The sequence below is a fragment of the Macrotis lagotis genome, chromosome 6 (genome assembly GCF_037893015.1).
Source record: "Macrotis lagotis isolate mMagLag1 chromosome 6, bilby.v1.9.chrom.fasta, whole genome shotgun sequence".
In the NCBI taxonomy this organism is placed as follows: domain Eukaryota; kingdom Metazoa; phylum Chordata; class Mammalia; order Peramelemorphia; family Peramelidae; genus Macrotis; species Macrotis lagotis.
In genome coordinates this window covers 67777254-67791090 of record NC_133663.1, presented here as the reverse complement: position 1 = coordinate 67791090, position 13837 = coordinate 67777254, and the positions used below count along the sequence as shown (strand labels likewise).

The window sequence follows — 13837 nt, the reverse complement described above, 5'->3', positions numbered from 1 at the left end:
CGAGGCTCTCCCGGGCCCCGAGGCTCTCCCCGGCCCCGAGGCTCTCCCCGGCCCCGAGGCTCTCCCCGGCTCCCGCGGCTCCGGAGGCCCCGCCCTTCTCCGGACTCGCCCCGCCCCCTCGGGCTCGCCCTCCGAAACTACAACTCCCGGCAGGCCCTTCTCCCGGAGTTCTCGCGCAGTCCGAGAGGACACGTGTGCGGAAGCATTTGGGAACCGTCGAGGGCTCTGGGGCGGCGAGTGGAAGTGAGGGGCGGCGGGGACCCGGGAGTCGGGCCGCGGCCCTGCCCGCGCGCGTGCGCGTGCGCGTGTGCGTGCGCGCCCCCTCCGCGCTCCCGCGCGGGCGGTGGGGGGAGGCCGGGACCCCCGAGCGCAGGGTCTGTGGGGTTCGGCCCGCGCACCCCGGGGCCCGCCCCGTCCGTGTGCGGCTTGCGGGGACCAGGCGGCCCCACCATGCTCAAGGCGGTGATCCTGATCGGCGGCCCCCAGAAGGGTGAGGCTCCCCGGGCTGGGCCGCCTGACCCCCCGGGGGGACCCCGGCGGGCTGGGCTGGGGGCCGAGGGGGGGGGGCGGGGGGACCCTAAGCCCCTTTCCCCCCACCCAGGCACGAGGTTCCGGCCCTTGTCGTTTGAAGTCCCCAAGCCGCTCTTCCCGGTGGCGGGCGTGCCCATGGTCCAGCACCACATAGAGGCCTGCGCCCAGGTACCCCCAGCCCTGCCCCGGGGGGCCCGGCTAACGTGGGGGGTGGGAGCAAATGAACGAGGAGGGTCTTTCCTGAAAAAAGGCAAATACACAGCTTCGAGACGCCGCCAGCTGTGTGGTTCTAAGGAAATCACGTCGTCTCTGCCTCGGTTTCCCCAACTGTAAAATGCAGATAACAGCAGCATCCGCTTTAGAGGGTTGTGGGAAGGGCCCAACGACATCATTCCTCCCCCAGAACCCTAAATATTTCTCTTCCTCACCTTATCCCTCAAAGGTTCAAGGGATGCAGGAAATTCTCCTCATTGGTTTCTACCAACCAGATGAGGCTCTGATGCGATTCCTGGAGGCTGCTCAGCAGGAGTTCAACCTTCCCATCAGGTGCCCGGGGAGGGGGTGGAGGTTGGGGCTCAGTGCCCTTCAGGCGGGGGCCACTTAGGTATCTGTAAGTTTATCACCCTCCGTGGGAACCTTTCATTCCGTTGAATTTCCACAGTCTGAATAGGAAGGGGTGATTTGAGTGGAGATGTCCCAGGCATTAAGATGGGTCAGGGGCTTAGGCCCAAGGGAGGATGCGATTCTCATTGTCTCTTCTGGGCTTCAGGTACCTGCAGGAATTTGCCCCTCTGGGTACAGGGGGTGGTCTGTATCATTTCCGAGACCAGATCCTTTCTGGGGGTCCGGAAGCCTTCTTCGTCCTTAATGCAGATGTCTGCTCAGACTTCCCATTGAACGCTATGCTAGAAGCCCACAGACGTCAGCCCCATCCTTTCTTGCTCCTGGGCACTACGGTGAGAGAGACTTGGGAAATGATTTAGGGAGGTGCCAGGGTCAGTAGCACTGGGGGGTGGAGGGGAAGGGCTTGACTTTGTTTAAGAAATTGAAGAGGCATTCACTTGGGGAAGTCACTAGAGAAGCCACTCACCCCTGGGTACTCTCTTGTTGTTCTTCCTTGGGCGAGGTATGCGGAAGGCCACAGTTAAGTAGCACCCTTAATCTGGCGGTTGTTATTGTGGAGGTGTCACAGCTATAAGGGATGGCAGACAGAGTCAAGGCCCTGCCTGCTGCTCATGGGTCTTTGTCTCCTAGGCGAACCGGACTCAGTCCCTCAACTATGGCTGCATTGTGGAGAATCCAGAAACACACGAGGTAAGGAGTTCCTTTGGGGGCTCTCTGTCGGTACCCTGCAGGAATTTTGTTTGCATTTTTTTCTTGTAGGGTGTTCCCTTAACAGTCAGTCTCTTTGCTGCTAATCATAGCAACTACCCCCAGGGGGAGCTCTGCTCAAACCTGAACCCCAGTGGCACCACCAAGGTCTTTAGGGGAGCCTGGCAGTCAATCCTTCTCACCATTTGTTCTAAAGTGAAGCCCTTGGTTTCTGAGCCTCGTTGATTCTGCTGCTTTTCAGCAGGACATGACCATAAATCTTGGGAGCAACTCTTCCCCTGCCTCATTTCTTCTCATCACCTTTAGGTTTTGCACTATGTGGAAAAACCAAGCACATTTGTGAGTGACATCATCAACTGCGGCATTTACCTCTTCTCCCCAGAAGCCTTGAAGCCTCTGCGAGATGTCTTCCAGCGAAACCAACAGGACCGACAACTGTGAGATGTGTCCCAAGTCCAGCCTTTCCAGCCTCCTGCTCCTTTTCTTTTTGGTCCATTCTGTCTACCCACTTCCAGCTCCTGTTCCCTCTCCATCTTGCCCACCCTCTTCCCTTTTGGGTTTACCTCCTCTTGGTCATGTGGCTTCAGAAAAATTGGTACCTTAGAGCCCCACCTCACCCCCTAGCCATCCCTGGGATTGTTCCTGAATCATACTGTTCCCTGATCTCAGCACCCTAGGGTCCCTTCATTCTCTATTGGATTCTTCCATCCATTTTCTCATCTCATGTAGCCCCTGTTCATGCCTCATTCCTTCACGTTTACCATTCTTATTCTGCCTCAGCTTGTCGTTCCATCTTCTTTTGCTTCTCTGTTTATTTCTGGTGTCTTTTGTCTCTGCCATCTCCCTCTTCATCTCTTTCTGGCCTCACCAGCTGCCTTGATCTGGGGTGAGTGTCTATCTCTGAATCAAGGGACAGGGGAAGGGATAGAAATTGAGTCTGACTTTAGGGCCTGTGAGTACATAAGGAAAAGAGTAGCAGAGGCAAAGGGGAATCCAGCTTTTTTGGTCATTCCCACCCCAGGCTTTCCCAAGGGTTGGGGCTGCATGTGATGGGAGGAGAAGGATGGAGGATAGTGGTGTGATGACCTCATCTCCAACATATCCCCAGACATGCTATAGGGCAGCGGGTGTCAAACTCTAATGGAAATGGGGGCTAGTATACCATATGGAAGCATCTCTGTGGCTGCAACTGACTAAGAAAACCACATATGAATATTATCTATGTAATATAATATTTTTATGTATTTTGTTAAATTTGGGAGTCTTTTGGGCCACAGGCATGTTTGACACATCTGATGTATGATTCTAGGCCATCAGATTTTTGGAAAGTGCCCAAGAATGTGGACAGTTCACACTGGGGCTAGAGAATGTTCTTGGAAGGGTGAAGGGCTTCCTCAGACATCACCACCAAACCCCCACATCCCCTGAGCCCCACTCTCCCTTGATTCCCCTTAGGGACGGCTCTTCTGGCAGTTGGCCTGGGGCAGGGACTATCCGGCTAGAGCAGGATGTTTTCACAGCACTCTCTGGACAGGGCCAGATCTACGTCCACCTCACTGATGGAATCTGGAGTCAAATCAAATCTGCAGGGTATGGAGAGACTAGGAGGAGAGATGGCAATTGGAGTATACCTTGGAGATGTCATATGGAGAGAGCTTGGGTGGAAGGGGATGGGGTCAGGACTTGTTTGCTTTTGAACTCCTTTCTTTCACCATAGTTCTGCCCTTTATGCCTCTCGCCTCTATCTGAACCGATACCAACTCACTCACCCTGAACGGCTGACCCAGCTCACCCCTGGAGGCCCCTGCATCCGAGGTATATCTTTTTCCTCCCTGGAGTCCCCTGTTAAGTGAAACATAACTCTTCATATCTTTCTACATCAGAGATCCCCAGGTTTTCCCCTTCCCCCTCCTTAGGGCTGGTTTGGTATATTTTTTTCCCCAGGCTTTCTCTTTTGTTTGTAGGAAATGTTTTTATCCACCCGACAGCTAAGGTGGCTTCAACTGCAGTGGTGAGTAGAGTCATAGTTCCAGGGAGCATAGGGAGAGGAAACAATGGGAGAGACCACTGGACTCTGTTTCCCCTTATGGTTTTTGTCTCTGCCCCTACCTAGTTATGTGACTAGTTATGTGATTCATCTAAGCCCCCATTTCTCTTGGTATTAGTTTCTTCATATGTAAAATTAAAAGCTTGTCCTAGATAATCTCCAACTCTAACATTGTGTTCTCTCCATAGCTTGGTCCTAATGTCTCCATTGGGGAAGGTGTGACCATAGGGGAGGGGGTTCGACTCCGAGAGTCCATTGTCCTCCATGGAGCTACTCTTCAGGTATGGGCTGGGGACTGTGAGGAGTAAGAAAATAGGGCATGGGAGGGCTGAGTATTGCCGGTGGTAGAGAGAGGAGAGTTGACCATTGGAAGTCACAGCCCTTTAGTTCTTTAGTCCTTGCTTGATGAGCTTGGAAGGGATCAGGGTCTGGACCAGAGCCTCCTTTCAGTCCTGGTTACTGCTCCTAATAGCTACCATTTACACGGTGTTTTCAGCTTGCAAAGTGCTTCACACATATTATCTCCTTTTATCCTCACAACCACCCTGTCAATAGGGTCCTATTATTATCCCCATTTTACCAATTTAAGTATTAAGTGGTTCACCTAGGGTCCCTCCCACATGGCTAGTGGGTATCTGAGGCAAGATTCAGGTTTTCCTGACTCCAATCTATGGTGCCCTGGCTGCCTCCCACAAGACTGAAACCTCAGGAGCTTGAGGTCAAAGCTGAAGATTTGACTTGAGAGGAGTCAGGAAGAAAGGTCCTTAAAAAGTGTGAGGCCTTGCTATTGACCTGGGGCATTGGGATTTACCCTTTTTGAAACACTTTCCTATATGTTTTCTTGTCCTTTCTATCAGAAAACCCTTAAAAAACAACCATGAAAGGTGGTGTGCTGTTTTTCAGGGAAGGAGGATAAATGGTTGTGACTTCTCTTTCAGACTGAACCTGGTGGTGTGACAGTAGACAGAAATGTCCATAAGAGGCACCAGTGAGCAGAGTTTTTGGCCTCAGCATTTAGGAAGGAAAGAAGGGCTTGGGAGGGGTCCAGGGGGTCAGGAAGCTCTCTTGGGTTGGAGGGCTGAGGCCTTTCAGTCTCCTACCCCGCTCCCTAATCTTCCCCCCCCCCCCAACCCAGGAGCACACCTGTGTACTGCACAGCATTGTAGGTTGGGGGAGCACAGTAGGACGATGGGCCCGAGTGGAGGGTACTCCCAATGACCCCAACCCCAATGATCCTCGGGCTCGGATGGACAGTGAGAGCCTCTTCCGGGATGGGAAGTTGCTGCCAGCCATCACCATCCTAGGTATGCGAATTGGTGCCCTGTGGTGGGGAGGAAGGGTTGGTGCTGGGGGAGACTGTCTAGGATTGTGGCTGTTTGCCAATGTCCTGATGAGATAAGAAACTGCCATTATTGTGTGTGTCACCCATTCTGTGCTGAAGAGGTGGCTTAGTGGGAGCACCCATAGAAATGGCCCTGGGCATTGCCAACTTGTAAGGGACACTTCCTCTAACAAGCCTCCATTGCCTTCTCTGCCCAAGCTAGGGGAAGTAGACTGGGGCACCCAAGATAGGTGTCCCTCCCAGAGGCCAGTGACCTCTGGCTCTTCCCTGAATCCTTCTTCCTTCCTTTCCTGATGTCTTCTGGTGCCCATTTTACTCACCCTGCAGGTTGCCGGGTTAGAATCCCTGCTGAGGTTCTGATCCTGAATTCCATTGTACTGCCACACAAGGAGCTGAGCCGGAGCTTCACCAACCAGATCATCCTCTGAAATGGGGGACTTGGGGAAGGATGCCCCCTCCTCCCCCATGAGCCTTGCTGCTCGGCCTGACTCCTGTCTCTGGAGAGAAGAAATGGAGTCAGTTGAGCTGAACCTTCAACTGACTGGTACTCTGGGGTTGTGGGAGATATGTGGGTGGCCAGGGCACTCCTCCCTCTCCACCTCCCAATAAACCCCGATGAACCTCGGAGCTAGGACTGTCTCCCGCCTATGACTGGAGTGAGGGGGGCAGCTGAGTCAGGGCCCCCCCCACCCCCCCCCAAGCACATTAGCATTTAAATTGGAGTCTCTGGACTGCAGGCTCATGAATAATGAATCTGGATTCGTGGTAAATCTCCCCCCCTTCATCTTCTTCTGCTGCTCAGGAGGGAGATACACATTGCCTCTTATCCCATCCTGTCTTCCCCCCCCCAAAAAAAACTTCACCCAGTAAACATTCCACTCTCAAACCCCAACTGTTGCCCTCCCCCCCATTGTTGAGCCTCTCCTTTGTGGGTGGTGTCCTTGCTTTCCTCAGGCTCTGATTAGGAGCAGAAGGATTCCCAAGGAGAGTTTGAAGCATCTAGGGTGGCTAGTTGGTTGGTATTGGGGAAAAGCTGGGACTGGAGATTGGGGCCTGGCCCAGTGTGTTATGGACAGGCTCCCCCTTCTTGGGAGCTACACTCCAACCCCCACCCTTCTCCGCTTTGCTAGCTCCATCTGCTACCCAAGTTGCACTGTTAGCAGAGAAGAGAGCTTGCTTTCTAACTCCATCTCTCTGTGTCCCCATCTTCTGCTCCTTGGACTCGGGGTGGGAGATGCTGCCATGGCTGGGTGGCTCACTGGGGAGGTACTGCTGAGTACGGGGTGGGGGCAAGGAAGTCTATTGGCCAAATTTCAGCAACTATTGTGATTAACTCTGGTCATCACCCTCTTCCCTGCCCTGACCCGTCTTCATCTCCCACACCAAAGGACCTGAACTTGGGGGAAAAAAAACAAAAAACTTTGTCCCCCACCTTGAGTGCCTGTGACCCCTATGTGCTCCCCCCTCCCCCTTCCCCCAGCTGTGGGTTCGGAGCTTAGTTGCCAGATGAGCTGGTAATGATCGTAATCTGCTAATTGAGAGGAATCTAATTACCCGAAGAGAATGGGGGGGGGGTAGGGAGTGGGGAGGAGGAGGGGTACTAGCAGCAGGAGCCTGTATGTTTTGGGGAGGGTTGCCAACTGGAGAGCCAAAGCCTGGGCACGAGTAGGGTTGGGGAGACTCAGAATATGGGCAACTTTGAGGGACCCATTTGAAGGCCAGCCACTAGGCAAATGCAAGATTCAGGGGTTCAGAGAAATTAGATTGCTGTGGAGAATGGAAAATGTGTTTTCCTGGCCCTTAACCCCTACAGGCTGCTCCTGAAGGGAGAACAGGAAATATCCACCACTTTCCCTATCACTGTCTCTACCTTTCTGTCCTCACTGTTGCCTCCCTTTCCCTCTAAAACCTAAGGTTTTTCTCCCCATTTGGGAATGAAGCTGTAGTTTTCAGCTTGGTACTTGAATTCCCTCCCAGGTGCAGCCCACATCCTTATGTATGGAGGGAGTTGAGGGGGTGCAGTCTATGGGACTGGGGTCTTGCCTCCCCTACTGACCCCGCTGTTCTTTGTGACTGGTAGAGGCCATGGCAGCTCCATCATAAATATGATAATTTAATTATTTTCTCAGCAAAACACCGTGAAATCCAATAAGTCTGTGTCAGGCCCTGGCCTCCGGGACAATCCCACCCCCCAGCCCCCACCACACACACACACACACACATACACAACACAGTCTCACTCATTGGTGGAAGGGGGAGAGAGGGATCTGGACATTTTGAGTTGGGGGCTGAAGGAAGAGAATAGGAATGGGAGGGAACCTCAGCTCTTTTCCTCACACCACATCTCTCACTTTAGAGTGGGAGTTGGGGGGGCGACATTATGTTCCTGTGGGGGCAGGACAAGCTCTTCAATGGAAGAGAAAGGCATGGAACAGAGGGGAGAGCGTAGACTAGTATGGGGAGACAGAAGGAGAGAACTGAGAAGAAAGATTCTTTACTGGGACCCAGCTTCCTTCTTGTTTCCAACCTGGGGTGAAACGACCTCCAGGACAGAAGAATGTTGGGGTGAAGGGAAGTTACTAGGCCATAGAATAGGAGGGAGTGGGTGAGTAATGGAGAGTAGAGAGACAGAACACAAGATCCTGGGAACAGGGTTTGAAGATGGGGATGGGTAGATTGATGAGGGGTGGAGGAGGGGAGAGCGGTGCGGGGGAGGTGAGCGATCTTGCCATTAGAGCTCTTCTCCTTTTCCATAAAAAGATTATTCTGTAAAATCAGAGAGGGGGAGAAAGTACTAGTGCGGGAGAGAGGGATGGGGTGACACATGGGAAGAGGTAGGGACAGGATTCCACAGGGAGGTAGATTTGGACATCACTGCTCTGGGATGGAAGCAGACACAACCCAGAAGGTGGGTCAGAGAGAGCCTGGGCTCAAGATGAAGACAGGAACCGAGGTCCAGGCTGGAGGATACGGGAGGAGAGGGGAGCAGAGCCTGGCCTGAGATTCCTCGGACCCTACTCACTGAACAACTAAGTTACTCAGAGCCTGGCTCCAAGTTCCCTTCCCCATCTCCTTCCCCCAAGCACTTAGCAGCCATTAGCTGGGGAGCAGATTGCAGCACCCCCCTTCCACCACCCTATGGAAGCTGGCACAGCTGGGCGCTCCTCCACATCTGCCACATCAGCACTGAACACAGCTGGATGCACCCAGAGCAGCCCCCCCCGCCTCCCCCAAAGGAGGGAGGAAGCTGGGAAGGGACAGTTCCGGGGCCATCCCTCCCCTTAAGCTTTCTCCCCAAGTCAGAAAGAGACACGTAGAATCACACTGTGACACAGAGGCATACTGACACACACACAATGAAACACAGATACACCCCCTGACAGACACACAAACGTGATGTACTGATAGACACAGACGTGAAAACTGACAAAAACACACAATTACTCTGACAGGCTCACACACCTTCATTTTTCTCTCCCACTCTTTCTCCTCCTTTCCCCTATGCCTTCCTCACTAGTCTGTTCCCTGCTTCAGCACCTTCTTCTTTCCCCTCTACTTCTCTTGGGACCTGGGTCCACAGGGAAACACAGTATACCCTGTTCCTAAAATTAGCTTCTTTTGTTTTGGGGCTGGGGGGGGAGGCAGCATCCCAGCTAGCTCTCAAACCCCAAATTGCTGGGTAGATGTGCTAGAAGCACTGAAGAGGGGAAGCAAAATGGGGTAACAACCACTTGCACCCTCACCTTCACATGTCACATGAAGGCCAGCCAACCCTCCTTGCATAATCATATTAAAGACAGATTCCCCCCCCCCCCCAACCTTTCTGCACCATCCCCATCGGTATTGACTACATCTCTGGCCTCACCTTGGGTCTGCCCTTGACTCTTGAAGGAATTGGTGGGAGCCTGAATTAACTTATTTCTTAGGTTTCTCTGTTTCACTTTTCTAGCATGTCCCCTAAGGTTAAGCACCTGCCCCTCAGCAATGTAGGTTCTGTTATCCTTCTTCCTGAGCAATAGCTGCTCTCTGGAGTATGAAAGAGTTCTGGGCTTTGAGCTTCAAATTGCCTCCCTTGTCAGCTGCCCTACTCCCCAGACCCTTGTGGTTCTCTTTTCCTTAGGTCCTTCTCTAGCAGTTCATCCATCTATCTCTGGGACTCTATTTTATTTGGACTGAAGCTTCCCTGGGAGGTTGGAAGAGGCAATTCTCCAATTGATGGGGAGATTTCCCTCTTTTTTCCCTTTTCTGAAGGACTCCCCATTCCATTCCCCCAAATCACTACAGATTGATTGTCTAACCGCAAGCATCTGGCTCTGTCTTCTCTCCTTTTTCTTTTCCTGTCCCTTATGTTCTCTCTTCCCCACCCCTGACCTCCCTGTCTACACACACACACACACACACACACACACACACACACACACACACACACACACACCACACAATCACCACACACAGATTAAATCAAGACCCACTTCCCTCCCCCACCATTTTCCTTCCAGATCTTCACTTGGTTTTCCATCCTTCTCCTCTCTTCTCCCTCCCTCCCTTTATCCTTTCTCCTCCCTTCTTCTCCCCTCCCTTTGCTCTCCTGCCCCTTAGAGCTTTAATCCCTCCTGCTGCTTTGCTGCCTTATCTTCTCCCAGCAGCTTTCACTGCTGCAAAGCCCTCTCCCCCTCCTTCTCCATCTCCCTCCTCCCCCACCTCTTTCTCTTTTTTTGCTTTCTTTGACTCCCTTTTGCTCCCTGACCTCACCTCTTTTCCTTCTTTATTTCTCCACCACTTCTGACACTCATCTTTTCCTTTGTCACCCCTAAATTTCATTCCGTTCTCTGAACCCTCATCTCTCTGCGACCTCCCCCCTACTTCTATTCCTTTGACCTCTTTGCTGCACCTCAGCTCTTCCTCCACCCTATGTCTTTGATTTCAGCTCTGCATCTTACCCCATTTATGTGACTTCTGCACCTCATCTTTCTGAACTTCCCTTTCTGAACCCCATCTTTTTCTCATCCTCTCACTTCTCTCTTGTGCTCCACGTTTCCCTGTGTATCCCATCTGTCTTTCCACTCCATCTCTCTGACATCTCTGCTTTTCTATTTCTCTAACTCTTCCCATCTGCACTTCTCTCTAACCTTCTCCTTCTGCACCCCTACTTCATAGCTCTGACTTCTTCCTCTGCACCCCATCCCTCCCTCCACATTTCTGTGAGCTTTACTCCCTTTGAATCCCCTGATCTCTCTCCCGACCAGATCTGACCTTTCCTTCATCTTCTCATTTCCTTCTGACCCTTCCCTCTACACCCCTTCTCTCTGATCTCCATCTTCTCCAATGTTTCCCATCCACTCCATCTCTATTTCTGACCTCTTTCCAGCTGGATCCCTCTCAATAATATCTCTTGCCTCTGGTCTCTCCCCATCTCGTCGTCCTTGCTTTCTGTCTCTGTCCATCTATGGCTGTCTTTCTTCTCTCCCTCCCCCCTTGCCCTGGCTCTTCTCCCCAGCTCAGTGTGGTAGTTCCCTCCCCCCACTCCCCAAGTCTTGGCTCTAACCCCTTTCGACTGAGTCACTGTGGAGTGGATTTGGCTCCTCGGGAGGCTAGGGGTTGGGTGGGGGGGCAGCACCGGTCCCCAGAGCAGGGGATTGGGGTGTTTGGGGTGCTTAGGGAGGGCTGTGCGGGACCCGGGAAGGGGCAAGGCGGGGTGCTGCCAGGGTGGGTGGGCTGGGGGGCAGAGCCGCTCCTTCCGGGACTCTAACCCTCTTCAGTCGCCTCAGATCACGTCCCGGCCTCCCCGCCCTCCCTCCCCGGGACTCTCATTAACCGCTTCTCCTGCCTCGTCCGCGGCATAAATAACCCAGATAAATCAGCCGCCGTCCGCCCCCCGCCCCCCGGCCCCCGCACCGCCCGTTTGTCACCGCCGAGCTCGCCAGCCCCGCTCACCAGCCCAGCCCGAGCCTGTCCCCCCCATCCCCTCCCACCCGCTCCCCACTCCAGGGCACTGCCTCAGCACCGCCTCCCCCCTTGGGTAGGTAGTGGGGATCACTAGGGGCTGGTGGGGAAGGGAAGCCCTGGGGGAGGGGTGTCCTGAACGGGCGTGGGGGTAGAGGGTGGGAATCCTTGGAGGTGAGGAATGAGAGTCGGCCTGAAGAAGGGAGAGAAAAATGAAGCCCTGCAGTGGAGGGGCTTTTAGAGAAGTGGGTTGTTTTGTGGGGGGCGGGGGGATGACGATTGTTCTGCCCTTCATTGTGGGGAGGCAAATACACCTATTGGGGAAGAGATCAGTTCTGTCACACCAGAGGCTTGGGGCCGGGGACCATAGTCCATGGGAAGGACTGGGGTGGTGGTGGTAAAATAGGCTAGTATGGGGTGGGGGAGGAGAAAACCCCATCAGTTCTGAAGATTGGTGGAAGCTCTTCTCCTAAAAGGGGGGGCAGTCCCAGGGAGGAGTCCTGCGTGGTCCCTGTGACGGTTGGTGGGGTGTAGCTGTGTGTAAGGGGGGCAGTTGTAAGGGATTGACATGGCTCAGGGGGATTGAATAGAGCTCTTTGCAGCTGTTTCTCAGGTCACAGGGTCTTCCTTTCAGGCAGCTTGCCAGAACTGAACCACAGGTTTTCAGATGGACCCCATTCCAACTGTGCTGAACCTACCTACCTGCTTGTCCCCCCAACATGAATTTCTCTGTCCCTCCCTCCCCTTCCTCTCCCCACCTCCTCCGATGCTCCCAGTGCTGTCACCCAGCCTAGCTGTGCAGATGTCCCTCCTCTAATCTCTCCCTCTCCAGTCCACCTTCTATTTTTCTTTAATCACTGTCTCAGAGCCCAGTCCATCATCGGTGGGGGGGGGGGGGCTTCTGGGAGGTGGGGGTAAAGGGGAGGCGGACTGGAATGTCTGCCCGCTTCCACAACAGGGAAACATACCCTGTGGGCTTGACGCTAACTCCCAGCAGAGCCAGGTCATCTCTCAGGAGATGCCTTCTTCATTCAGAACCAGGCTCTTCAGGGTGCGCCCACCCCTCTAAGCTAGTCCAAGGCCACACCAGTTCCAGCTGACCCTGGTGCCCCTCAAAGAGGACTTCCAGAGATGGGGGGCTGTATACATGGATGTGGGACAAGCCTGCATTCATGTAGGGGAAGCGAAAAAGGGACTGGGGAGGGGAGGATGGGCTGTAGGGATTGGGGAGGGGGAGGAATCTGGGCTGGGCCCCAGGGACCGGCTGGGCAATGAGCCGGGGAAGCAGCCGGGAGGCTAAATGAGGGAGATTATCACCCAACTGCAGCCGGGCAGGGAGAGAGCAGAGAAGAGGCAGGGAAGCGGAGAGGTGGGGGGAGAAGGAATGGGGGCTACAGGGAAAATGGGGGAGCAACCAGGGATGAAGAGTTAAGAAGATGGGACTTGGGGAGGGTAGTTTTATAGAAGCAGTGGGGGTATGGTGGCAGATGAGGTAAATAAGCAAAAGGCATGAGGAGTTGAGTGTATGGGGACATTTCCGTGGAGCTGGGAGACAGGTGATGGGAAGACTGGGAAATAGTGGAACTGGTCTGTGGTGCAGAGGTTGTTGGGTGGGTAAGAACTGTTCATAATTGCTTTGTGTTCTAAGGATCTGAGAGCTGTCCTTCGGTGGTACCAACTCCTCTCCACCACAGAATCCCCCCCTCAAACACGGTGATACCCCCTCTTTCCCATCTGCATGTGGAATTTTACAGACACATTACTGTTTGAGATAGAACTTTTTGCTGCTTTTCCCTTAGGGGAAAAGGGAGGGGTGACATGGACTTAACTATGCATGCCAATGGGGAGCACGGAAAAGGGGATCTGAGGTTTTGGCAAGACTTGAAATCCGGGGAGCAAGTTAAGACTATGTAGGTAATTGGGAATTAGGTATGGGAGCCTGTGGGAGTTTAAGCTGGAGATGGGGAGAGGTGGCCAGGCCCCTCATTTCCTTGGCAAAGACCCAGACTGAAGTAACCTTAAAAAAGCAATTAAATCACCTTTAAAAAAACCCAGTAAAGAAAAATCAATACTGGGAGAAAGGGGAGGAGGAGAGAAGAGTGTGTGTGTGTGTGGGGGGGGGGGTGGACTGGAAAGGAGAGGGAGAATGGAGTGGAGATAGGAAAAGAGGGGCAGTTGAGGACTAGAGAGAGTCGGGCATTGCCAGGGAAAGGGAGGAAAGAAAAAGAGGGAGATTACCCCATCATTCGGTCACCTTAGCAACATTTTCATTTTCCACAACGCATCACTTCCAGTTCTCTGAAGTCCCCGTGACGGACCCCTCCCCGCAAAACCCCACATTTAGCCCTCGATAGGAAGTTGAGGCCCATGGATGCCGAGAGTCTTATCCATAGGGAGCCTCCAGCAAGATGAGTTGGAGAGCCAGGTGTCCAAGTCCCCGGCTACCTTCTGGGGACATTGCTCAAGATCAGCTTCTGGCTCCCAGCCTCCCCGCCGGTCGGGCAGGGGAGGTTGGACCAGGACTGGGGTCACAGTGGGTAGAAGGGAAGACGCAGGGTGGGCATGCTTCTGCATGATGTCCTCCACCTGGCGTCTCCAGGGAGGGTCGGAGAGACTCAAGATAGGCGTGGAACACGGGCCAT

At 53.6% G+C, this 13837-nt stretch overlaps 1 protein-coding gene across 1 annotated transcript; it reads left to right on the top strand.

Moving 5' to 3' along the window:
* The first annotated feature begins 309 nt into the window (after positions 1-309).
* Positions 310-5879, top strand: GMPPA (GDP-mannose pyrophosphorylase A). The gene is made up of 12 exons (XM_074191290.1): positions 310-490; positions 602-699; positions 974-1077; positions 1301-1487; positions 1786-1845; positions 2170-2300; positions 3319-3453; positions 3581-3678; positions 3828-3874; positions 4099-4191; positions 5046-5214; positions 5580-5879. The coding sequence occupies exons 1-12, from the start codon at positions 451-453 to the stop codon at positions 5678-5680; spliced, it is 1263 nt and encodes a 420-aa protein (XP_074047391.1). The 5' UTR covers positions 310-450; the 3' UTR covers positions 5681-5879.
* The last annotated feature ends 7958 nt before the right edge of the window (positions 5880-13837 follow it).